At 41.4% G+C, this 27636-nt stretch overlaps 1 protein-coding gene across 1 annotated transcript; it reads left to right on the forward strand.

The window, feature by feature from the left end:
* The first annotated feature begins 16810 nt into the window (after positions 1-16810).
* On the forward strand, positions 16811-24712 carry spry2 (sprouty RTK signaling antagonist 2). Its single transcript, XM_017724582.2, has 2 exons — positions 16811-17281; positions 22729-24712. Exon 2 carries the CDS (start codon positions 22780-22782, stop codon positions 23722-23724), a length of 945 nt encoding a protein of 314 aa, XP_017580071.1. The 5' UTR covers positions 16811-17281; positions 22729-22779; the 3' UTR covers positions 23725-24712.
* Positions 24713-27636: the final 2924 nt, after the last annotated feature.

Here is a 27636-nt window from a genome sequence, read left to right on the forward strand (position 1 = left end):
CGTCTTTAGAGGGCGGAGCTGAGCGGCGTGTGTTTATTTGATGGTCGTTAATGACGTCTTTAGAGGGCGGAGCTGAGCGGCGTGTGTTTATTTGATGGTCGTTAATGACGTCTTTAGAGGGCGGAGCTGAGCGGCGTGTGTTTATTTGATGGTCGTTAATGACGTCTTTAGAGGGCGGAGCTGAGCGGCGTTTGTTTATTTCATGGTCGTTAATGACGTCTTTAGAGGGCGGAGCTGAGCGGCGTTTGTTTATTTGATGGTCGTTAATGACGTCTTTAGAGGGCGGAGCTGAGCGGCGTGTGTTTATTTGATGGTCGTTAATGACGTCTTTAGAGGGCGGAGCTGAGTGGCGTTTGTTTATTTGATGGTCGTTAATGACGTCTTTAGAGGGCGGAGCTGAGCGGCGTTTGTTTATTTGATGGTTGTTAATGACGTCTTTAGAGGGCGGAGCTGAGCGGCGTTTGTTTATTTGATGGTCGTTAATGACGTCTTTAGAGGGCGGAGCTGAGCGGCGTTTGTTTATTTGATGGTTGTTAATGACGTCTTTAGAGGGCGGAGCTGAGCGGCGTTTGTTTATTTGATGGTTGTTAATGACATCTTTAGAGGGCGGAGCTGAGCGGCGTTTGTTCATTTCATGGTCGTTAATGACGTCTTTAGAGGGCGGAGCTGAGCGGCGTTTGTTTATTACACCACCCATCAACAGTTACCAGCCTTACCTTCAATCCCAGTAGATTTACTCTTCCTAAAATCTCCAGTATTCTTCAATTGATGAAAAAACTAAATTGAGTTAAACTGCCATCTAATATAGCACCAACCATATACTTAAAAACGTCTTTCTAGTGATGCAGAGCATATTTTGAGCACCATGTCTGACTTGATATCTAAAACTTGATTTATTTTTTGTGACCTACATACCTACATATATATTTATTTATTTAATATAGAATCTGAACAGAAAAGCTAAAGTTGGGATTCAGCCCTCTATTCTTGTCGCAGACAAACTTTAACATAAGGTCTCACAGGAAAACCGACGCAGTGCTTATTTTCTTTCTTCTACACTCAGATCTGCACAAATTGGGGTGAGATAAAGGACAGAATCCAATTTTAGTTAAAACATCTGAATCGCTATAAAAACGTCTCTCGGCGGAGTCGCCGAAGTATGACTGCAGGCCCTTGTGTATATAAATCAACCACCTCGTTTAATCATGTCCCTCGCGCTGTAAATGAAAATGAGAATGAAAAATTGAATCAACTGAAGGACAAAAAGCTTCTCTGCCTTATCACATCAGAAAAACTCAAATTAACCCAGTGAAGTTAATCACGTTTGCGACTGATCTTCTCTGAGCTGATGTTTTAGCATAATAAACCGGGGACATGGTGTAATGTACCTTTCCTTTAAACCCTGGATAAAAGCACTTTGAGAAGTGTGATCAGAAACACAAGAACTCTTATTATGAATTATTTTATCAAGACGTTAGAGGAGTGCAAATGCTATAATGAATAGCCACTTTATTAGGTACCCCTTGCTAGTAAAAGGCTGGACCCCCTTTTTCCTTCAGAACTGTCTTAATTCTTCTTGTCAGACTTTCAACAAGGTGTTGGAAACGTTCCTCAGAGATTCTGGTTGGTTATTTGAGTTCCTGTTGTCTTTCTATCATCTGGAACCAGTCTGCCCGTTCTCCTCTGACCTCTCACATCAACAAGGCATTTTCGTCCACACAACTGACCGCTCACTGGATATTTCCTCTTTTTCGGACCGTTCTCTGTGAACCCTAGAGATGGTTGAGCGTGAAAATCCCAGCAGATCAGCAGTTTCTGAAATACTCAGACCAGCCCGTCTGGCACCAACAACCACGCCACGTTCAAAGCCCCTTAAATCCCCTTTCTTCCCCGTTCTGATGCTCGGTCTGCACTTCAGCAAGTTGTCTTGACCACCTGTACACGCCTGAATGCAGTGAGCTGCAGCCGTGTGATTGGCTGATTAGCTATTTGTGTTAACAAGCAACTGAACACGTACCTAATAAAGTGGCCGGTGAGTGTAGTTCATGACATATTTATTATCAGAGAAGCATTAACGTCTTAGCTGATGTTTTACAGCCAAACGGGTGAAGTGAAGAAGCATTTTTAGCCTAGCTTTCAGCTTTTAGCATGCTTAAGCATAAGTCTGCATCGCTTATGTTCCTAATACTAATTCGCCCTTTTACAATATAGAGGCGGGGGTTGCCAGACTGCTAATTTTTCCACTCAGTGGCCACTTTATTAGAAACACCTACATCCAGAGGTGGATATATGTCCAACCATCTAGAATTAACCCCCTAATCACTTCACGGATGCTGTTAACCTCCACTAAAAGTAGAGCTAAATGTTTTCCATGTCTGTATCGTGACAGGTTGTGGGCGACTGACTGTCGAGCTCTCCTCTGAGTCTTTATCCTCTAAATATGTCGTTTTAACAGCATTTTGGCAGGAACTGAGCCTGTACTGTGGTGTGTGGCCTACTAAGCCAGCATGCTACTGCCTCAAGCACACTCACTCAAGCTCATGCCAACACCAGTCACTAGACTTTCTATCATGTACACTTGTGTCAGTTAGTTGGAACTGTAATGGGTGGCCCTGGTTAACTTGAACGCTACAGATCCACACCGGTTTAATTTCACCCTTCTGTCACCCGTCGCTCAACTACTGGAATTAGCTCACACAGACTGGTTATCATGCTACGTGAGCTAATGCCAACCAGTTCTGTCCTAGTTAGCTGCACTGTTTAATATTTATGAATCGTTAGATGTTTTTATGTTTATTGAATGATGGGTTAAAAGCGGTGAACTGCATTCACTTATTTATTGCCTCTATAAGCAAATTGAGCTTTTAATTTGACTGTATTGGCCCACTAGGGCGGCATAGTGGCCTCACAGCAAGAAGGGTCTGGGTGGGTTGCCTTCCATGGTCCAAAGACATGCAGTCAGGTGAATTGGAGATGCCCCCTAGGTGTGAAAGTATATGTCTGTATGTCTGCCCTGTGATGGACTGGCAACTTGTTCAGGGCGTTTCCTGCTTTACGCCTGCTTTAATGACGGCTGGGATTGGCTCCAGCAGCCCCTGCGACCCAGAGGGATAAGTGGTTTAGAATATGTGTGTGTGTTGGCCCAAGAACTTATATGGGGTTTTAATATAAAATATTAAATTTTAAAGGTATGAAAAAAGTGGATATTGCCCGACCCGATCAGACACGTTTAGTAGTATCAGACATGGAAATATTGCTGGATGAATGTTCCTCAGCTGGACTTCAGCATGAGGAAAATGTGCAGTTAATTAAGGGGAATCATTGCCGGCTCTAAAAGCAGGCATGGCATTGTGGCCAAACACAGCTGTCACGTCTTGCACTGCAGCCAAGCAGTGCTGACCCGTGAATATGCCATTGTCAAACAGGACAAATTCGCTTTTCTGCCTCTGCTACAAAACAGTGGCCTAAAAGCAAAAGCCAACCGCAAAAAAAGGCCCACAAATCTCACATCTCCCAACTCAAAACACGATTACGCATTCAGGAGGTGCACGCCAGCCCCTCTGACTGTGAATAATACATATGTAGGAATGCAGAGTGATGGTTCATGAAAGACAGGAGGTCTCAGATGCAGAGGCAAGAACAGTGTGACATCAAATGTCTTATGCAAAAGCGAAAAAGAAAGGAAATCATTCCAGCCTTTAATATGAGATTAGGTTGCAGGAAAGCATCAGAACCACCCATGCTGCTCCACATCAGAGCTTCAGAACATGTTGACCCAGGATCCTGTGGGGATCGAACTTGAAATTTTCTGGAAACAGAACTGATTTATTCCAGAGCATGATGGGGACCTAAAGTGTAATTCCGTAATCTCACTGAGGATTTGGGAGCGTATGGTTTACGGCAGGTTATGTACGCCTTTGCCTCTCAGAAGGCCAGAGTTATTTCTGATACCATTTAAAAGTATGAACAGACATGCAGAGACCTTGTTAGCTGCTTGAAGCTACTTGTTAGGAACATTTAAAATGCTTTTTACGCTTGAAGTTACACAGGCCTTCGGCTTCAGCATTCGGATTTGCCTTAGTAACATATTTCATGCAATTAAGCATAAGCGTTTAGATCAAACTGTCTTTAAGATTGTGGAAAACAGACATGCCATCAGAGGCATCCGAACCTTTGACTGGTACCATATGCCCAATACCAATTAGATCCAAATACCAGACAGAAAACAGAACTTCTTGCAATGTCTACAAAAACTCCCCTCACGGTCCACACTGGGAGCTTTGGCAGGAAGTTAATTAGCTGGTGAGACGTCCAAAAGCAGAACTTTTGTGAACGCTTCTTTTCCTGCCACTTTGGGTGTTATAAAATATTCACTACGTAGTGGAGCAGACTTCATAAATCAGCCAGAAGTTGCATTTACTCACAACACCGAAATGCAATATTGAAGGGGGACCTTGAAGCTGGCTGTCAAGAAAGAAGCAGATTCTGCAATTACATTTCTTTTTGGCTGCGGCCTCGTGAGAAATCAGCGTTAAACTTGGACGCTGGCACCGCAACTGAGTTAACAAACAAGTACGCACAAGTAAACATTGTATGTTTGGAAATTGCTGCTCCCTAAACAGCCTCGGTGACGGAGATCATTGTAGGTCAGCCTACAGTACAATAAAAACTACTAGTTATGATCAATGTTGTTAAAGGTCAGTGACTTTCAATACTACACCATTCAAAAGACAATTCTTCAAAGGTTCTTTAGTAAAGAAAATGGTTCTACATAGAACCTTGAACACTCAAAAGAACCTTTGCATCATGAAATGGTTCTTCAGATTGATGGAAGAATGTGTTGTATATGGCCCAAATAGAAACATTTTGAAAAAGGTTCTATACCGCTCCAAAAAGGGTTCTTCTATTATTATGATGTCAAGCTTGTGAAAGTAGAAGAACCTTTGGTCCTATATAGAACCATATACATCATAGTCTCCATCAATCTGAAGAATGCTTACAGGAAGCAAAGAACAGTTTAATCATGTAAAAGGTTCTTTGAGTGTTTGTGGTTCTACACAGAATCATTTTCTTCACTAAAGAACCCTGGAAGGACCAGGCAAACAATTCAATACTGCAACTTTTGGTAATCAGAATTCTTTAAACATGTTTACAGCTGAGATATTCACAAGTGGATTCATGGGAGTCTAACGTGAGATTTGAGCCTCTTCGGTGCGAGTCAGAGTCAAATCTTCAGTCTCTGGGATTTAAGAGTCTTGAGATTCTAAGGTACAAGTTAGAGTCAAGTCTTGAGTCTCTGGGATGCAAGTCTGATTTCAGTCTAAAGTCTCTGTGATGCGAGTCACAGTCAAGTCTCGAGTCTCAGGGATGAAAGTCACAATCAAGTCATGAGTCTCTAGCATGAGAGTCCAAGTCGAGCCTCAAGTCTCTGGTGTGGAAATCCCAGTCAAGACTTAAATCTTTGGGGTGCAAATCTAAGATGTGTCCCAAGTCTCTGAAGTGTGAGTCTGAGACAAGCCTTGAATCTCTGAGACGTGAGCCTGAGTCAAGTCTTGAATCTCTGAGACGTGAGCCTGAGTCAAGTCTTGAATCTCTGAGACGTGAGCCTGAGTCAAGTCTTGAATCTCTGAGACGTGAGCCTGAGTCAAGTCTTGAATCTCTGAGACGTGAGCCTGAGTCAAGTCTTGAATCTCTGAGACGTGAGCCTGAGTCAAGTCTTGAATCTCTGAGACGTGAGCCTGAGTCAAGTCTTGAATCTCTGAGACGTGAGCCTGAGTCAAGTCTTGAATCTCTGGTGTGGGAATCCAACTTGGGTCTCAGTTCTCAGGGATGCGGGTCTGAGTCAAGTCTCGAATCTTTGAGGTACAATTCTAAGTCAAGTCGCAAATCATAAAGGTGTAAGTCTGAGTCAAGCCTTGAATCTCTGGGATGTGAGATAGATTAGCCTTCAGTCTGTGAGTCTGAGTAAAGTCCTCAGCCTCTGGTGTGTGAGTTTTAAATCTCCAATTGAGATCAAATGACAAAAATCCAAGATGTTAATTAAGCTGTAAAAGTCTGAGAACTGTTCACATTGTTCCGTAAACATTGGGTGTTCAGATTCTATTGAATACTGTAAAATGTATAAAATAAATATAGAATAACTCTTTATAAGTAGGTGCATCACAGTCCTTGTTCAGTGTTGTAGGCGTGCCTTGCTCCAAATCACTTTTGCTGAAGTACAAAAACCCTAAAGAACCAAGCTGACCCTAAGCCAGACGTTGGGTGCGAACCTCTAATGGTCATAAATGGACTGACTTCCTGCTCATTCCCTCCACCACATCCCCTCCATCGCATGTTTCTGACACAACAATCTGTCATATTTACCCCCGGGTCCAAAACTTCAGCCTTGCCGCACTTCCCTCAAAAATCCCATTTCATTCCATAGGGGTTGAATTAGAGCGGAGATTGCGCTCCCTCTCTGCGGCCATCTGTGCATGTTTCCTAATAAGACTCAACCTCACATACTGGAGATCTATCTCAATTTAGCTCTGATGGCTCCAAATCGCCCGTGGTTCTGTTCCTCGTGGTGATATCCAGCTGGCGGAGAGCCGGGTGGTTTGTTTTTTTCTTTATATACTGAATTACACCGGGATATGGCAGTTCAACTAATGGACTTAACCACTGCTATTCGGAAAACAAAGCTGGGCTATAAACCACCAGGCCAATCAAGCAATGGGGCCAAAGAGAGAGCCTGGAAGTGTGGAAATGTGTGTGGAAGGAGTCGGAACCCAGATGATGGAAAGAGTTCTTTTAATACATTTTAAGGGTAATTTCTCAATTCCAAAAATTTGTGCGTATAAACTGTATACAAAGCAGAAAGCAGACGTTGGACAATGCGGCTCCAATGTATTCAGTGTTTACTCCACTTGGCTTGTTTTTTTCAATGTGAAAGTTAGAAATTCAACCAGTCCACCAACCCCCTTACCCCAAATATAGCCGATCAGCCGGGACATTTTTGGTGTCCGAAGCTTGCTTCTTTAGCTGAAGCTCTGGAGCTATAAGGCTAATGTCTTTAAGAAAAGGGGAGTCTATACCCCGCCAATTAGCAAGGTGCTAACCTCATGTCTGAATCTCTGATAGGCTTGATTATGTGCTTTGACACTGTGTGACATACTGTTACCTACAAAAAAGGGTAAAAGTGCGTCACTTTTTTAGCTGGGAATATTATTAGAGGTCATTTTGTCAGAATAACTGGCTTGCTGTTCAGGTAGAAATGTGTCCGTCTCCTTCTGGGTAAAAGACTTCAAACTTCCAGAGGAAAGAGATTTTTCTAATAGCTCAATTTTGTGAAACTACCAGAAAACTATAGCAAATTTTATATCATTAACTCTGTGAGCCTTCAGCCTGCAAGTGGCTGCCTGGGCATGCCCTTATGTTAGGGCTGATAACAGGGTGATATATTGCGCTGTCTTCAAGAGATGTATGTCTTCTAATTCAGCACTAGCTTATACTTATTCAACATTAGTATTCATTAGAAACGAGGAACGTAGATGGAAAAAGAAAATGCCTAGTGCCTTGGCAGATCCTCTGATTGGCTGTCAGGTGTTCAGGTTTTTGTTTTACAGGGGGGTTTGGAGTTGAGGGGCCAGCTAGGAAGCATAATGTCCCAGGACTACCATTACAGTGAGGATGATCACCACCAACTGGCCTATTTAGCTTTGTGGCTGACTATGCAAAGGGGTTCAATGAATATAAGAGACTGGCTGCTCTCTAAAGTCAGCCTCCTCTTCCACTGGTCACCAGTGATGGTTAGTAACCAAAGATGGCACGTGACTGTATGAACATCAGCTACGTGTTTGGCATCTTCTGAAATTTGGTGACCTAAGGAGAGCTTTTTTTTAAATAACCTTTTATTTAGCCCCCTGTAGATATAAACTGGAATTTCTGCCTTTTTGAGGTCATTTTTCTTTAATGACTTTAATGAAATATATTTTTGCTTATATGTTTTTATATGGATAGTAAATATTTACAAGGATTATTTTAAGATTTGTTTAAACCCAAAGCATAAATAAAAGCTATTATCATTTACAGGGTATTTTCTACTGTTCTAACCTGACCACTAAATTTACACTTGTGAAAATAATATTTACATTTTTTTGAAGATTTTTTTTAATGCAGTTGAAAGGTTTAGATTTATCATGAGCTTAATTTTCAAATAAATAAAAATTTAATCAAAAATGCTAGTCCACATTTTCATATCATTACTGAAACACAAAGAGTTTTAGTCTGTGGGCGGAGCCTTGTTTTAGCCACACCCTGCATTTTAGAGCAGGGAGTGAGGCTGCATCCCTGTACCCTCATGGCCACATGGTGAGCTGGTAGATCCCATGGTTTTGAAGTAAATGTGTCCCAAAGTCTGGAAATCAGTGGAACATTAAGAATCGTCACTACCGAAACACAGATTTTCTGCCGTAAAGTCATTTTTGTGTTTTAATGAAAAATATGATGAACAGCTGATTACAGCTGTGCTTGCTGGTCATGTACTGGCTGCATTTTTAAGTTCTGCTCAAAATGCGCTAAAATTGTCACCACCGCAACATTTGGTAAAGTTTGGGTCGAGTTATGAGTGTTTTGGTAGTGACAGAGTGGAGCGTTAAATCATTTGATTCAATCAAGTCACCATAATTAAGTTTTAGGGTCACTCAAAGCAAAAGGGTTTTAGTCTAAAGTCCAAGATCAGTTAAAAGTCCCAAATGTGTTTAAGCTCTGACTTTGAGCCAATTTATTAGAATGATCCAGATATGCTATTTTATTGTGGCAGTTGTTTTTGTTTCTATGATGTGAGGAAAGCTGCAGTTGTGCACTTTAGTTTGTCTTTGTGGTGAGGTGTGAATAGTTTCACAGTTTTTAAGCTGATACAAAGCAACGGGGGACTTCTAAGTGAGGAGACCTTGGCCCCCACCAACCTTCCCCTGTAACACACCTACTGCAAAAACACAACAATGCAGAATAATCATCAAAATAACCCAGAACAATGCTCAGAAAGTTTGAAAACAGCTGAATAAGTCTTTTTCAGAGATGTTTACTAACAACATCGGCTTTGCTTACGTTCCCTCCACATCTGTATTTCTTCACTTTCCTCTTTTTTCCATCCAGTATGCAAAGTGCTCCATCTGGAGAGGGTTTTTTTGGAGGAAGTGCTGTGGAAGAGAGACGGAGCTGTTATTCATTTCTTCCTCGAAGAAGACGAAGGCGGGTTTGCCAAGGATCTACTTCAGAGTCCCAGAGGAGCGCCAGAAATGAGATGCACTTCTCGCTTTCCAGCTTTTCATCTGAAGTTTAAGCAGTTTAACAGGGATGCATGATATCAACCCAGATCCTTATTGCGATTTTTGTGCCTGATATTGTGAGTGATATAGCGTATACATCAATCTGTTAATGTCAGTTGGTCCAAATGTTCTCTGAGCTTGCATGAACACAAATCTGTGCAGACACTGTCACACTCACCAAAACCATATGGCTAAAAAGTGAGGTTTTTGCCTTCCTTCATCACTGTGATTAGTAGAGTGAGGCTGTCTAGTACTTTACTAATGCACATTTCTTCTAGCATTCCTATGTGTTTCCAGTAGTATGTCAGCATTAAGCCACTGGTGATTCATTCATATGTCAACATTTTCGGTGTAGACATTCGAAGCTTGTAAAGACATCAACACAAACGCTCATGAGTCAAAACATTATGACTAATATATGCAGGTGGTCCTCCATGTGGCAACAAAACAGCTCAAACCTGCCAAAGCAGGAATCTACAAGACTTCTGAAGGTGCCCTGTAATATATGGCACCAAGACATTAGCAGCAGATCCTTTAAGTCCAGTAAGGTGCGAGGTGGAACAGACTTGTTGTTCCAGCACATCCCGTGGATGCTCGACCGGATTGAGACCTGGGGAACTTGTGGCCAGGGCAACACCTTGAATTCTTATCATGTTCCTCAAACCATTCATGAACAATGTGTGTGGCAGGTCATTATCCTGCTGAAAGAGGCCACTACCATCAGAAAATAACCCCAGCATGAATGGTCCATAACAATGCTTAAGTAGGTGGAATGTGTAAAACAGTGAGATGAATGCCCAGAACTAGAGTTTCCCAGCAGAACATCTCCCAGAGCATCACAATCCCTGCCCCTGCTTGTCTTCTTCCTACAATGCATCCTGGTGCCATCACTTCCTCTGTTAAACAGCGCACCAGCTGTCCATGGGATATAAAAGAAAAAGGCATCATTGGACGACGTGACCTTCAATCCCTCCACCCAGTCCATGGTTTGTGCTTTGTCCCTCCTTGGACTACTGCCTGGTGCCATCACTTCCCCAGTTAAACAGTGCACCAGCTGTACCCAGCTGTCCACATGATGTAAAAGAAAAAGGGATCATCGGACTATGTGATCTTCTTTAATCTCTCCAGCCCGCGGTTTGTGGTTTGTCCCTCCTGGGACCACTGTCTGCAGGTACTCACCAGCACTGACCGGGAGTCCTTTCAAGACTTGCCAAATGCACTGAGGTCTTCCCATCTACACATTCTCCCACATCCATGTCAACTACAAGAACCGACTGTTCACATACTCCTAATATATCCCAGATCTTTGACCTGCGCTTTGACCTGCAGTCCTTTGTTGTACTGTGAGTGGTCAAAATCTTTTGGCTCATCAACATATTTTACCATTACGGCGATTTTTTCAGTTTCTCTCAGAAAATCAACAGAGTATGTGAGTTGACCAAAGGTGCACAGCCTTTTGCAAATGCCTGTATGTCAGTGTCAGAAACAAGACAGTCAAGTCTATTAGAGATTTCTGAGCAGCTCAACATAGTTTGAGGCAAGCCTATGATGATTTAGGCTCGCAGTTAGCACCATGCTAATTAGTGTTCATTACTTCCAGTACTTGTTAGCCACATTAGCCTCATAGCCTTAGCGCTAAAATTAAAGAAGCGAACTTCAGACACCGAACAAGCCCAGACTGATCGACTACACTTGGACTAAGCGGGAGGGACTGGGTGGTTTTCGTCTGAGCAATCACACACTTTCCTTTTGGTTCTCTTGGGGTGTTTGCATTGGAGTGTTGGCAGGGTGGTGAACTCGTGTTCTCTGAGAGCAGATTGACACCGTGTGGTTTGTGGTTTTGTTCCAAACACCTGTGCGTGTGCCAACCTCAACAACAGCTACAGCTCCGTCACACCAAGCAACACAACCACACAAACACTACATCAGCACGGAGAACAAACGGTGATATGAACCTTAGATCTCTCAGGATCGATTCTTTGATCAAATGATATTGACACATTAGTTTAATCTGATTCATAAAGTATAGTATGTAATATAAAGTATGTTTCATAGTTATGTCTCTTTGCTGTTGTCTTTGTTGGTTAGTTGTCTTATGTTTGGTAGGCTGAACTGTAGTTGATTGTCCTCTAAAGCCATACATGTGCAGTTTTAGACATCCAGATTTGGACCATCATGTTCAGACAAAGCCTACAATTTATATACTCACTGTACAAAAGGTAAAGAAAAACCGAATGCAATGAAATATCACTGTTTTCTTCTTTTAACAAACGCTCTAAACATTTGGGAAATGAAGAGACCAACTGGTGTAGTTTTGAAAGTGAAATGTTTTTCTATTGATATATGATTTATCTCAGCTACTCAACAGTTTAAAGTCTGCTATATTTTTTGATTCATAATCCAACAAATGTTTTCTAATGTGGTTTGGCATTGTCGAATTAATGGCTTGGTCTTGCAGCCCCAGACCATCACTGATGCAGGCTTTGGAACCGTGCACTGATAACAAGCCAGACGGTCCCTCTCCTCTTTAGCGTGGAATATGTGGCATCCATGATTCCCAAAAAGAATTTCAAATTTTGATTTGTGCAGACCATAGAATCCTTTTCCACTTCACCTGAGCCCATCTTAAATGAGCTCAGGCCCAGAGAAGGCGGCAGTGTTTCTGGATCCTGTTTGTATGTGGTTTCTTCTTTGTATGGTCGAGTTTTAACTTGCATTTGTGGATGTAGTGATGAACTGTGTTCACAGACAGTGTTTATTATGTACAGTAGATGAAAAATACCCAGGTTCTTTGCTATTTTATGTTCAGAAATGTTATTTTTCAATTTGCCCAATCTGTGGTGAACCTCCTCATCATCTTTACTTCTGAAAGACTCTTTTAGACCCAGTCATCTTACTGACCTGTTGCCAATTAACCTAACAGTTGTGAGATGTTTCATCAGGATTTTTTAGCATTACACAACTTTACCAGGCTTTTGTTACACCTGTCCCAAGTCTTTGGCAACAGGTTGCTGCATCAAATAAAAAAAAAAAACAAACAATAAAATATCTCAGTTGATATGTTGTCTATGTACTGTTTTCACTGAAATATAGGATGTAAATGATTTGCACATCATTGCATTTTGTTTTTATTTACATTTTGCACAACATCTCAACATTTTTGGACGCAGAGTTGTACTTTTACTTCTGCTGAATATGGAAATTTCACAGAATTTTTCTAACTTTCTGCTCGGACTCCCTCCCTACCCCACTCATATTATTACATATGCACGAATGAAAGAGTTCAATTAAGATTTAATGCTTCTTTATTTTTGCAAAGAAAAAATCTTTAATAAATCATATGGGGAAAACAACAAAACACTAATTAACAATATGCATTCTAAAAGTTTATGAATTTAATCAACAATATGACATATATAATTCAAAACAATAATTATGTGCATAAAATAATATACACACACTAAATAACATCTTTACAGCTAGTTGTTGTAAACAGTGGTTGTTTTCTTGATTTTTGGCAGCAGTGATCAGTGGTGTTGTATCTTAATGGGACATTAAGTGTCATATAAAGTTAGGGCACCCCTGGTCAGATTCCATGTTGTTGTTGATTCTCTATGTGGAAAATAAGGTTTGACCTATTTAGCCACACTGTTATTAACTCCATCTCCAGCGGGCCTCATTCAATGCGACTAGAATTGAATTAAGTAATATTACACCATGGAAATCTAATTACAGTTATATTTCTATGGTATCAAATCAGATTTAAAGAGTCATACGTTCATATATCTGCATGTGGAACAGATGTGGTCTATTTAGTTGATCAGAAATGGTCCCGCAGGTCACCGGTTGAGAACTGCTGTGCAGCATTTGTGCCACTAGAGGGCATCAGCACATTCACTTCTTCTCTGCCCAGTGTTCAAACAGCAGCAGTAAGTAAATGGGAATTCTGGGACTGATAGGAATTCTCATGAAGGCATGATGAATGCATGCAGGCCTCAAATAAGGCCAAATCACTGAAGGTCATGAAGTAACAGAGTTCAGACAAAAACCTGTAATATGGTCATCAATCAAAACAAACCCTAGTATTACTGGTGTTATAACGCAAGGGCACCAGGCTTAGGCCTGGTTTAGCTGTGGATTCATACGGTCAGTATCTGAATCCTATGTCATGTATTTGGTCGCTGTTATGCTGTGAATAGGACAGAATAACTGTATTATTACCTGGAAACTCTTAATAAACTATTAATATAACTACAGTGTTAAATTAAAAGTACTTTATTATACACATTGTTCCATTATATTATGTTTTTTTTTTCCCATTTATTATTATTATTACTGAATTCAATAGACAGATAGATGCACTTTTGATCCAAGGGGAAATCTAAGTGTACACCAATATATCTGTCTACACCGCCAATCAAAAGTTTGGACACACCTCTCGGAACTGCTTTTCTTGTTTTGTACTTTTTGCCATGTTATATAAATGAAATTATGTAAAGGAATCAAAACTATCAAAATGACACTATTGCTCCAGTAAGAAATATTCACCTTCTGACAGAAGGACTGTGTAGGCCCCACCCCCTTATTGCAACACACCTGAGTCATTGAGCTGCACAAATGAGGACCGGCTTTCTACTAAATCACTTTTAAGGAGAAACGCATAGTAATTAGGATGATAGAATGATTGCGTTCCAAGTCTTCACTGTTCAACCCACCAAATGAAAACTACTTGGCTTTGTTTTAGACGTAAATCCATGAATTAGAATATTCAAATTTGACTTTGAAACCTTTGAACATCAGTAGTTAGGCCAAAATTCCAGGTGTGAACAAACTTTTGACTCACAGTGTATATATATGTATAATCTACACCTATTATCGAAAGTCATAAGCAAAAATGGAAATAAGTTAATAAGTCAATAAAAGTAATCACTGCAAATCAGGCGCGCTGAGCCTTTGCTGAACTTCCACTGCTGTAATGCATGTAGATCATGCAGCTCGCATGTATAACTGCATCCCCTTCGAGCAGTAAAATCACTAAACAGACTTTCTGAACTTGCAAGGCCCAGTTTCTCAAATGCATCTTAGTTTTAAGACCATCTTAACTGGTGGAGATGGCGCATGGTGATGCACAAGAATCACGCAACGATGCTTTTGGGAAACCCAGCCCAGATCATCGCAACTCATGCAGTGCATCTGTTTACCAACACATCCTGAACTTCCTGATTGTCATGCAACCTGTGTAGTCCACAGTCCAGCTGTAAGATCTTCTGAACTGCGTATGGCTTCAACTAGTGCATACTTTCAATATCGCACACGTTGTCATATTGAAATTACGCACTGCTTTAGGAAACAGATGCACTGCATGAGTTGCGATAATCTGGGCTGGGTTTCCTAAAAGCATCTTAGCATGAAGACGATTCTTGTGCATCACACCGAACGCTCTCCCTGCCAGTTGAGATGATCTTAATGCTACGATGATGTGTATATATACACCTGCAACCCATGCATGCCACTCAACCAATGCATATCATGCATCTTGTGCAGTGCACACGCTCTGCGGTTCGTTGAAGTGCCCCACAACAAATGCCTTTCACAATTCATGCACACACTCCCACCGCATCATTTGAAAAGCTCCACAGCAGAGACGTGTGCAGACCTTCTGAACTCCTCGCATAGCATTCCAACCCATGCATACCACTCAACCCATGCAATGTGTGCAGTGCACATGCTCCACAGCTGCTGAAATGCACTAAAACAGACATCCTAAAGTTCTGCCACATCAGTGCAATTCATGCATATGACTGCAGCTTTTCCAGTGCACATTTTCAGAAGTGACACAAAGGCAGAGGCCTGCAGAACATCTAGCAACCCATGCATATTATGCACATTTCTGCAAGGCATACTGTGAATGTTTGTTGAAATGCATCAAAAACAAACGTTGACAACCTGCAACCCATTTTCACTCGTCTCCCTCTGAAAAACAGTAAAGCACACCTTCTCAACTTCTTCTCTAGTGTTGCACCTCATGCGTACCATGCGATTATTGCAGTTAGCTGAAATGTATCAAAGCAAATGTTCTCAACTTGGTGCGATTTCCTCTTTATAAAACATACAAAAAGAACTTGCTGCGTTTTACTGCATCGCATGTTTGATATTTCTAGCTGTTTGACTAACAGTAAAAGCTGTTATATATATTGATGCACATAACTGCAGCTAATTTATTGCAAATGTCACATATCTAGCTGCTGTAAAAGCACCAAAAGCAGCAATCAGAACATTGCATATCGTTGCAGGCCATGCATATTTTGCAAAGCATGCATATGTAAATATTCTCCCAGAATGTTCTAACGTGTTGCAGCCCATGCATTGCGCAGTTTGCAATTCTAGATGTTTAAAAACAGTAAAGCACAGAACTTCTGAACTTCTTGTGCATTGTTGCAATAACTGCAACTCATAAACTGCACATTTCACATTTCTGTACATTTGAAAAAAAGCAGCCGATTTATTCAGATCTTACTGCACATTGTTGCAACCCATGCATACTTTATACCCTATGCATAGGAAGTCTATTTCCTCATGAAACCTGCAAAAGCAAAATGCATCACTGCAATTAATGCATGCAGTCGCAGATTTTACATTTCCTGCTGCTTGAAAAGCACTAAAAGCAACAGTCTGATCTTCTTGCCTATAGCTGTCTTCACAATTTGTGTGTTGAAATGTTTGAAATATGGCAAACTTGCACGTTATTGCAATAATGCATTTAATGCATATAATGCGACCCATGCAGCTTCTACTGCTTGAGAAGAGCTAAAAGCCACAATATTAACTTCTTGAACTTGTGGCATATAACAGACTTCACACTTCACGTGTTTCAATGTTTAAAGCATTTCAAACGTTTATATTACTGCAGGAATGCATTTAATGCATATAATGCGACCGATGCAGCCCACACTTCTACTGCTTGAAAAGCACTCAAGCAACATCCTGGACGTCTGGTTATCATACAACGTTCTTCCTGCAGCGTTCTGAATGTTCTGAAACGCTCCGTGAACCTGTTGCCCACCAATGCAGCCCATGCACTGCGCATTTCTCATTCCCAGCCGTTTGAAAAGCCCTAAACTCAGAGCTGCTCTCAACTCCTTTCCTCTCCTGCTCGCATTTTCAGCGCGTCCCACTGCACAGCGGAGCAGGAGGCTCTTTTAGCTTTTCTCCTTCTTTCTTTCTTTCTTCCTTTCTTTTTTTTCTTTCTCCAGGCCCACAGGGAGGAGGAGGGGAGTGAATGCGAGTCTTTGGAGAGCCAATGAGGCGAGACCGGATGCGATATATCCTCTGGGACAACAGCTCTTCTGTTCCACACGCACCCTTCACCCTCCTCCTCCTCCTCCTCCTCCTCTCCCACATGACGCCATTTACAGCATAAACCCTACCTCCTCCTCCTCCTCCTCCTCCTCCTCCTCCTCCTCCTCCTCCTCTCCGGAAAGAAGAAGAAGAAGAAGAGGGAAGAAAACACACACTCGCATGCACGCACGCACGCGCGCACACACAAACAGCGCGAGAAGGCGAGCGGGGGGGGGGAAAAGTGTTAAAAGTCCCCGGCCGCGCGCGCACGACCGGAGCGAGCACGCGAGCACGTTCCCTCCTCGCGCTTTTCTGACTGTTGTTGTTTTTGTCGTTGCGGCGCGTCGCGCGCTTGATTTCCCGCACTTTTCTTTCTCGTTCCTCGCAGAAAACAAACAAACAAACAAATAAACGGCGATTTCTCCTCCTCTCCGCTCCGGACGCGCGCGCTCCCGTCGCGTGAACAAGTTTACGCCCCCCAGCGAGTCGGTTTCTCTCTCTCTTCGTTTTTTCTTTCCTGTTCTTTTCTTTTATGAATGGACGGAGGACTGAACGCCGTCCAGGGCGAGTCTCGCGACTTTGGATTTACTCTCTGAGCAGAACTACAGAAGAGGAGGGAAAGCGCTGAGATCACGGTGAGTAACAAAAAAACACAAAAGAAACAAAAACAAACAAACAACTCGTGCAGCTTGCGCGCGGGACACTTTCGCGTGCGGCTGCGGACGTGACTCGCGTCTCTCGCGCTCCACGCTTATCAGCTCGCGCACGCTGGGGTACTTGTGGTCCTGGTTAGCTCGTGCCTGGCCGCCCCAAACAGCCATGCACTGTCCGCATGCGGGGTTATTAGTGGGATAAGGGGGGTTTTCTGCTGGACCCTAGTCCGGTCACTCTGGTCTTGTTTGGATGGTTTAGATGCTGGTGTCCAGCAGAAGTCGCATCATCTGCTGTTGATGTGGTCAGCGTCCTGTGAAAAGTTCTCTGCTGGACTCAGTGCTGCAGAGTCCAGGCCTGCTGCTGGTCCCCTGCGAAGAAAAGGACTTTTATTATTGTTTTCAAACACTGACTAAGAAGCTACTCAAACATTTGACTTGTGCTTGGAGTAGGACTCATATCTGGAATATCAGAGTAGTGCGAGTATTAATGTAGTAGTAGTAGTAATCATAGTATCAGCATTAGAGAAGTATTAGTAACGCTACTGTATTAAAGTGTTATTAGTAGCACTATTAGAAGTAGCATTGGTACAATTAATCATGTGATTATAAGCACTTATAACATTACTATTGCAATGTTTCCAGGAGACCGTTCCCATGTGCCTTTGAAAGTACTGAACAGTACTGATCAGTGTTATTAGTAGTAATATAAAGTATTAGTAACCTTAATATTGGCAGCAGTACTGGAAGTAGTCATAACATTGGCATATCCATATTTACTAAGAATGGGTCATTTCCCCATGCAGTAAATAAGTAATTGAAAGCATTTAATAGTACTTTTTTCATAGGTAATAGTACAGTTGGTACAAGTATTAGTAAGCTTAGTGTTAATAATACTATTGTAAGTGGTTATAACATTGTTATTGTGATGGTGAGTAAGAGCAGGCCATTTTCAAGTGATCACTCCCACATGGAGTGTCATTTAAAAGCCTTAAACAATGTCATGAGTAGTAATAGTAATATGAGTACTACTAAATATTAGTAAGCTTAGTATTGGTATAGTGTTATAACAAGTAGTTATAACATTTCTAGTGCAATGTTTATTAAGAATAGTGCATTTCCAGATGGTCATTTAAAAAATATTAAACAGCACTAAAGATTATTATGAGTAGAAATATTAGCATTGGTATTAATACAAGTATTAATAAGCTTAGCGCTCATAATGCTATTTTTAGTGGTTATGACATTATTATTGTGATGCTAACTAAGAGTAGGCCATTTCCAACTGATTATTCCCACGTGATGAAACATAAAAGCATTTAAAAGCCTTTAAAAGTACTAAACAATGTTACGAGTAGTAATAGTAATATGAGTACTACTAAATATTAGTAAGCTTAATATTGCTAGAGTGTTATAAGTAGTTATTACTAAGAATAGTTCATTTCCAGATGGTTATTTTAAAAGTACTGAACAGTACTGAACTGTTATTAGTAGAGGTCGTAGTATTGGTGAAAGTATTCATAAGCTTGTACTTAGTAAAGTATTATAAGCTATAAGCTATAAGTTATAACAATGTTTACTAAGAATGCTTCATTTCCAGATGCTCAATCCTGCATACATTACATAAGAATTTTAAAGAATTTCAGTACTAAAATACTAAAAATGTTTTGATTAGTAATAGTAGTATTTGTAGAAGTATTAGCAAGATTATCATTAATAATACTAATAGAAGTATCTATGACATTATTATTGTGATGTGTACTAAGAATAGGCCATTTCCAAGTGATCAATTTCACATAAGAACTTAAAAGCATTAAAAAGTACTAAACAATGTTTTGAGTAATAATAGTAGTATTAGTACTACTAAGTACTACTAACTATTAGTAAGCTTAATATTGGTATAATATTATAAGTAGTTATAACAATGCTATTGCAACATTTACCAAGAATAGAGCATTTCCTGATGGCCATTTTAAAAGTTTTAAACAGTCCTACACAGTTATTAGTACTGGTTCAAACATTAGTAAGATTATTCTTAGTAATCATATTATAAGCAGTTATAACATTACATTACTATTACAGTGTTTACTAAGAATAGTCCATTTCCACAGCTGTGTCTAAGCATTTTGAAGAACTGGACAAACCGTAGTAGTGTTAGTACTGGTATTGGTTTAAGTATCAGAAAGCTAAGTGTTAATAAAGTTATTATGAGTACTTATAACATTTCTTTTGTGATGTTAACTAAGGAAAGTCCTTTCCATGTGGTCGTTTTCAAAGTATCGAATAGTACTAAACAGTATCGGTAAAGATATTAGTATTAGTATAGGTACAGGTGTTACTAACCATAGCATTGGTAATAGCATTATGAATATTAATAACATTATTAATACTATGTTGTTATTAATACTATGTTATCATAAGATAGTTCTTTTCCAGGTGGTCATTCTCACATGCAATACATAAGCATTTGAGAGCATTGAACAGTAATATACAGTGTTATGAGTATTAACAATAGTATTTTTTAACTTTTAGTTTTAGTCTTACTATTAGCAGTCGTATTGTAAATAGTCATAACATTGTTACTACAGTGTTTGTTAACAGGTGGGAATTCTCAGCCTGCAGCCTATAAGCATTTTGAAGTACTGAACAGTACAGAATAGTGTCATTAATAGCATAGTATTGTAAAAGTACAGTATTGATATAAGTACTTGCAAAAGTATGAGCACTCCTGAACAAATGCCATGTTTTGTTGATTTTATTGGTGAAGGGAAGTTAAAACATTCCCCTCCGGAAACTTCTAAAAGTTTACTGCACAACTTCTGAGTTTAACATGAACATAAAACAAGCCATAACTTTTGCACAGGCCACACAAAATGTTAAACTCAGCCAACAGAAGTGTGTTAACACATTTGACTCGGGCGCCCAAACTTTTGCACTCGTCAGCATTAATAAGATTACCAATAGCCATAGCATTATGAACTAGTCATAACATTACTATCGCAATGTAGTAAACTAAGAAAAGTTCACTTTCGGGTCAAGATGCTTGGACAGCACCACGTTTTAACACTTTTAAGGTATTGAACAATAGTAATATTTGTTGTTATTGGTATTGGAACAAGGAATGTAATTAGTATTTGTTGTAATAATGTAAATAACAGTATTATGAGTTTTTAAAGCATTACTATTGCAATATTGTTAAATAAAACTGTTAATTTTCAGGTTAATTAACCTTGGTCATTCCCACATGCAGTTTCTGAGCATTTTCAAGTGTTGGACTATTTAAAGTCTAGAACTGTATTCAACAGCGTTAATATTAGTAATATTAGTATTAGCATTGGTGCGTGTATTAGTAGTTTTGATAGTGGTGGTGATATGGTGATCTTGTTGTAGTTGCTTTTAACCTTGCATTAATGTTGCTTTCAACTAAATATCTACTTCTGTCTCTATATTTATATGTCTAATTTTATTTCTTTATCTATATTTATGTCCATATTAGTTTTATCTAATCTAAAACCCAAATCTGACTTTAGGCTTGATCCGAAACTTAACTCTGGTCCAAATTCTAACCCAAATGCTACGTTCAACCAATAGATCTATCATCGGATGATCTAAATGAAGTGGGAACAATATTAAAAATATAATTAATCATGACATTAATATCACAATCTAATATGTGGTAATATGGTAATATGCTTGGTTAAGTGCAGTACATAAGCATTTTAGAGTACTAGGCAGTTAACAGTTTTTAACATTTAAAATCATTTAAAGTGGTAATAGTATTAGTGTTAGTGCTTGGTGCAAGTACTGATCATTTAAAGTATTTAACAGTACTCAACACTTGTTTATAGTAACTTTGGTATTGGAAATATTGGGAGTATTAGTACATTTATGTATTATGATAATTGATATTAGAAATTAGTTTCAGGATAGAGATTAAAAGTAGTCATGGTCTACAGTTTCTTTTTAATGTAGCATCTTCATTCAGAATGCTGCATTTTCCTGGACTAGGCTTAATCCTACAAATTAAACTACAAATAATTGGCTTGGTCATTGGTCATGGCCTACAGTCAAAAGGCAATTCAGAAGGCTAAAGTTGCAGCCACCCACAGGTCTTTCAGGTGGCTTTTAAGTGTAGAATCAATGAATGGTTACTGTCTTTTGATGGGCAAATCTTCATGTCATAAACCCTGTCTAGGGCGATAGGAGGTCTAGGCCTAGAAGTGTCCTACTGGCCATATCTTTAGTTTAGTATCTGAAACTTATGCTGTCATAAAGTGATCTATGTTGGCATTAACTCAGCGCAAATGTTCAAAATACACAGTTCAGAAAATACTGGACGATTCACTCGAAAGAGGCCCTGAATATTCTGTAATAACTCTCTCTAAGGACAAAGCAATCAGAACCAAACATGCAATGAGCTCTTCAGTATATGGAGATTTGAACAAGCTGGGATGCCCCTGTATCAGAGCAATGAGGTAGCCACCAGACAGCTGTCACGACATATATCCTCCATTTGCAACTTCTGGGTTATATAATCCCCCATATACCCCTTCATGTGTCTGGCAGGAACCAGGGCTCACTTCCAGCACCACATGTAATGAAATCAATTACACATCCGTCGAGGTATGTATTGTATTTTATTGATTAAGACTGGTTCATCCTAGCAGGAGTTACAGCAAAATAATCGGGGCCTCTTTCGAGTGAATCTCCCTGTAATTAAAATAGTGAAAATAATACTAAAACTGCTGATGACGCAGTCAAAACACAGTCAGCAGATGTTAGATGTGTTAGGTTTACACAGGGAAGTTCCACACGCAATGCAGAACAATGGCCAATGAGATCTTCTCTAGTTTAACCTGGAGTTATTTTCATTAGTTCTGTTGATATTTAACAGTGGGGAAGATTCAACATAAGATTCAGGTCAATGTCAAGTAATGTATATTTTGTGAAATGGGGTTCTCAAAAGCACCATAGCACTAGCATCACTTATAGGCACTCTCCAAAGACATCATAGCTTTCCTGGTCTATATATCTTACTTTGGGCAAACGAGATTGAGATTTATAGACTAAGTTGCAGAGTGGTGGAGAGGTGGCACACCTACAGAAAATGATAGAGGGAAACATTTCTACTCGTTTAATTAAAGGCAGCGAGGTTTTAGAGAGGAAACCCAGTGCCAGGATCACAATAATTGAAGGTGTGAGCAAGACGGCCAACAGGTGGCATGGAGTAGCCGCTTTGATGATCATCCTTACCAAGGATTTACTGCACAATGGAGAGCGTGTGTACGTGTGGGGATGTTTGATTTGCATGAATATGTTTATTAGGCATTTCTGTTGGCTGAGCTAATGGTGATTTGCATAGATCTGTGTGGAGACTTTCTATTGGGTTTGACATTCCTGTGCTCACATTAACTCTCGTCCTCCTCCTGCAGGACTTCAGATGTGTTCCCGGTGTGCCGGAGAGTCCCCTCTTCAGAGCACAGATGGAGACGAGAGCTCAAAGTGGCGGCAGCACCGGGTCGCCGGAAGGTGGCGACGGCGAGGAGGCTCGGGAGGCCCTGGTGCTCCCGCTCCACCAGATCCGGACCATTCACACCAACAATGAGTACACAGAGGGGCCGGTGGCCACCTCAGGCTACTCTCGGACTGTGGACTTGCAGCCCTCTGGTCCCTCAATGGATGAGAGGGCAGTGCAGGATGGTACCATGCCTCGGGAATCGGAGGACTTTCAGTATGCTCAGAACTCTAGGGACTTTCAGGATTCTCGGGACTCTAGGGACGTTCAGGACTCTAGGGACTTTCGGGATTCTTCACAGGGTGCCCGCTCTCCCCAGAGCGCTGCAAGTCGGTCCACAAGTGGCACCAGCGAGGGCTCTTGCAGCAACTCCTCAGAGCAAAGGCTTCTAGGAAACATAAGCAGGACACCAGGTGAGCCACCCGCAGTAGTGCGAGTGCAGCCCAAGCGATCAGAAGCAAAGCAAGAGGAGTTGAAGCCCCTGAATATGGTTTCTGGTAGTGGGAAGCAGCACTTGCAGTGCTGTGAACATTGCCACCGATGCATTTGTGAAAACTGCAGGAGCCCAAGGCCACTCCCATCCTGCTGGGTCTGTGGACGGAGATGCCTGTGTTCGGCCGAGTCATCTGTTGACTACATCACCTGTGTCTGCTGCCTCAAGGCCCTGTTCTACCACTGCTCCACTGACGACGAGGACGTCTGTGCCGACAAGCCCTTCTCCTGCCACCAGTCGCACTGTTGTGTGCGCTGGTCGGCTGCTGGTGCACTGGCACTCATCCTGCCCTGCTTGCTGTGTTATCTCCCTGCCCGAGGCTGCCTGGCACTCTGCCAGGCCTGCCACAACCGTGCCCACCGGCCTGGATGCCGCTGCAAGGACACACACGTTTCACGCTGCAAAAAGAATATTAAGTAAAAAATGGGGCATGACTCTTGATTTTCTGCCTTTCCTTGACATTGTAGTTTTGGCACTGTAAACCGAGAGAGGTGACAGACTGAGAAGAACGGTGTTTGAAGTTGTTTGTTTCTTTTTGTTTGTCCCTCCTTGTCATCAAGGGGGTATTTCCCAAAACAGGGATTTTTCAGTAAAGCTGGACAATTTAAGCCAAGAGTAAGAATTATCCAATAGGATTGACCTTTACCTCTCTCTCTTAGTAAATAGGCTTGATTTAGGGTTTAAGCTGTCTGGCTAACTGTCAAATCTTGCTTTGTGAAACATCCCCCACGTTCAGCTAGCACTTCCACAGAGTGTAATGGTCTTTTCCTTCTTTATCCTATCTTTATGTTACACGGAAGTCCAGGATGTTAGCAATAATGACATTCAGTAACACGACTGATAGCGTTTTTCAGACTAACCTTTGTGAATAGCACCCACAAAGTTTGTGAATTAGCAAATTACCGTTTCTCAGAGATCTTTTATTTTTGTACATATAATATTTCAACTGTGAAAAGCAGTGTGCCAAAACAGAGGCACCTTGACAGATCTTTATATATGAAACATATATAATACGTATTTAGCGTTGTACATTCATTTTGAATGTATGTCAATCATTTTTATAAATATCTTTGCCTTACAGAAGCCTTACCTGAATTATCCCCCCAGCTATACTTGTAAAATTGTACAGTGACCCTCAGAAAAAAAAAAAACCTTTATTTTCTAATTTCAACACGTTGTTTAGTGTAAAGAATATTTATTTGAAGTTTTATTATTTTATAAAGAAATATTTATTTCAAGAGCATCTTATAGGTATCACCCTAACTTTTTGAGAGAGAGAGAGAGAGAGAGAGAGAGAGAGAGTACAACAAATGTTCTTGTTGCTGCCAATAAGATTGACAAGGGTGTCATGTATGATGCATATGTTCACTATAAATTAGAAAATATATTAACGTTTTTTGAAATCAAACAAATGCTTGTTTCTTGGTTTCTTTCTGTCCTACTGAAAAAGAAGCTGCTGCTTTGTAACATCTTGCTACAAAGGAGCCATTGTTTGGGATCTTCTGCTGCTTCTGTGCCTTTTGTTTGTGGGATGGATCTGCTGTCAGGCTAGCGTTTCACTGCCCGGGGGTTTGGTGATGGAAAACATGCGCAGGGATCTCTGAGTGTCCCGGGTCAGTGTGAAAGAGAGGTGATGAAAGTGCCTGATAGGTGCATGCTTGGCACCCAGCAAAGTAGGAAACCTCAGATATTGAGCTTCGTATCATTCGGGACCCCAGGGTTCAGTACTAGGCCCTGTTTTAATGTACTGTAGTAATTTTGTTGCCTTTATAAATAAAAAAGGCAGGAGAATGAGCCCCTGTATGACGGTATGATATCCACCCAGAAGACCTCCTCTTTGTTTATTTAAGCATACTTCTCTTTCATGGCTTCACTGCAAGCTCCTTGCATCCAGGTCTACAATCAAAATTCCTTTTAGGCTTTATTCTCTGACTTCTATGCCGAACACACTGCTAAGACTAGTTTCATCTCGCCTGCCTGTGCGAAGAAGGAGCACCAGGGGTGTTTTTTTTTTTTTCAGGCCTCCCATGCCGGCAGGAGATCCAGGCCGCCTCCACTTCCGTGAGGAACATCTGGTCCTGGTTTAAGCTGCCGAAGCGTGCGGAGTGCTATCTGGCAAGACTGTTGCTGTTGGCAGGCCGCTGTTTGCCGAGCTCTTCCATGCTGTGGAAAGTGCCCGAAGGGAATACAAAAACCAGATACACTGGACGCTGGATGAGACTTTGCGTTATTATTAGCACTGCTAGTACAAGTGTTCTTCTGAGCAAGCATGCTTGTGTCAGCTTGGGGCTCACTCACAGTGCATCATATATTAAGGACTATTCAGGAAAACTGCCTACGAGTCATTGATACTTGATCGCCCAGGGCTAGGAGATGCAGTACTGCACCAAGGCTTTACGTGTTGGCGCATGTTTGTATTAGCAGCTGACAGACAGCCGTAGCTTTTCAGGCTGAAAAATCCTATGGTTTGATTGTGTAGCCCCTCGTTTTGCCCCACGCCATTGTTTTAAGCCGTGAATAGGAGGGCAGTGATGGGAAGGGGGGCGGTTAGTTGGCCAGAAAAGCCTTGTAGAGGGTTAAAGACGTTAGTTTGAATAACAATGGCCTAACAGTTTACTTTGCTTTCAGTCTCGGCTGCATTTATCCTCTCTGGTGCGGCCTCTGTTGGCCCCTGCGCCGCCTCCGCTACCTGCTTGGCATTCTCACGGGGAGCGAATGTGTACGCGAGTGATAGCACGCACACGCATGCTCGCCAGCTCGCGTGTGAGCGCCGAGCATGTTGTTATGGGTGGCACAAAAGAAGAATAGATTAGGAGTGCAGGGAGAAGTGACACCAGTCTGAAAGAGCTTCAGTGCACACAAAGAAAGAGCTCCAGAGCAATGGGGAAAATATTGATTTCTTCAGCTAGTAGAAGCAGAGAGAAGCTGGGAGGGCTGACCTCGGCAAACAGAAAGCCTCTCACACTCACACATGCGTGCACAAGACGGCAATCCGTCATCTGAAGTTATCGCTGACCCGGGTCGAAAGGAAGTTACTCAATTTGGGCCTGCTGTGTTTGGGGCTGTTCTGCTGAAGGATGTTTGGATGGGCGGAGGGGGGGGGGATTGGGAGGCGGGGTGGCTGGGTGGTAGGAGGGGTGCGTCCATCATTTCCACACCATTTTCCAAAAGAGGACTGACTGAACCTCAGCAGGCAGAATGAAGAATGAAACGGGTGCCTAAAACCTGAGGTGAGGTGAGGAAGTGAAAGTGCTTCCTCTGATTTGTTCAGTTTTAGGCCCATGTAATGAAAACATTGGCCTGAAGCCACTGAACAGTTTTAGATGTGACCTTCTAGAGAACCTTCTTACCTAAAAAAAGGTTCATATAAAATGAGGAAGATAAATAAATCAATGAAGATAAGGCCATTGATGTGTGATATAAAGAAAGAAAGTATTTGCACGTGTATTTTTGACTAAAATGAATACAACACATATATATTTATATATTCATTATAATCAATTTTGAGTCAATGAATTTAAGTAATTTCAATATTTTGGGCTTAAAACAAATATCTAAATCAGCACCGATGATCTTGTTCATTATAATTGGCTGTTATTGTCATTTCTAAACACTTCTTCAAGTTAATATTTGAACGTTTGTGATATTTTTGGGATACTTATTAAAATGACACACACACACAGAAGCAGTTCTTTGTAGAATATCCTGCTCCAAAGAGAGTCTCTATTGGAAAGCAGAGCAAGGCTGAAAAGAAGGAGCTAGTGAGTGAGTGAGTGTGTGTGCTTTCTCTTTTAGCCAAGAGCGAGAACGAGGGTGGGAGGTGGTGGGGGAGGATTTGGCTGCGGTGCAGTTGGAAAAGCCCCCAGAGCGTCTCTCTCTTTGTTGGTTTTAGCCGGCCAGTGATGCTGTGGAGCTCCGGCTCCTTTCTCTGTGCTCAGCAAGGCAGAATAGTCGTCAGGAAGGAAGGAAGCGGCCCATTCTGTGGACTCCTATTGTCTGACCACCAGGCCCCGGCAATCAAACATCAACGACAGGGGAAGGGAGGGAGGAGAGGGAGGAGGAGGAGGAGGAGGAGGAGGAGGAGGAGGGGGTGATGGTCTGTGTTCCATCCCAAAGTTTTTATCTGCCTCTGGCAGTCGGGGCCCTTCACAAACCCACGCAGGTTATAATAGCCTCTTCCGTAAACACAGTAAAAGCCAGTATGATTACAGTAATAACCTCGGCTTACTTGCGGCACAAATGCACTGAATGCTTTTCACCTTTAAACCGGTGCACTGAGAGATTAACAAACAAAGCACGGGAAAAAAAAGAAAACTGGTTTGAAACTTCAAA

The sequence above is a fragment of the Pygocentrus nattereri genome, chromosome 12, assembly GCF_015220715.1.
Source record: "Pygocentrus nattereri isolate fPygNat1 chromosome 12, fPygNat1.pri, whole genome shotgun sequence".
Classification (NCBI taxonomy): domain Eukaryota; kingdom Metazoa; phylum Chordata; class Actinopteri; order Characiformes; family Serrasalmidae; genus Pygocentrus; species Pygocentrus nattereri.

What these genes read in the sequence shown, in the direction of transcription:
- spry2 (XM_017724582.2), top strand. Translation starts at nt 22,780, where the DNA reads ATGGAGACGAGAGCTCAAAGTGGCGGCAGCACCGGGTCGCCGGAAGGT.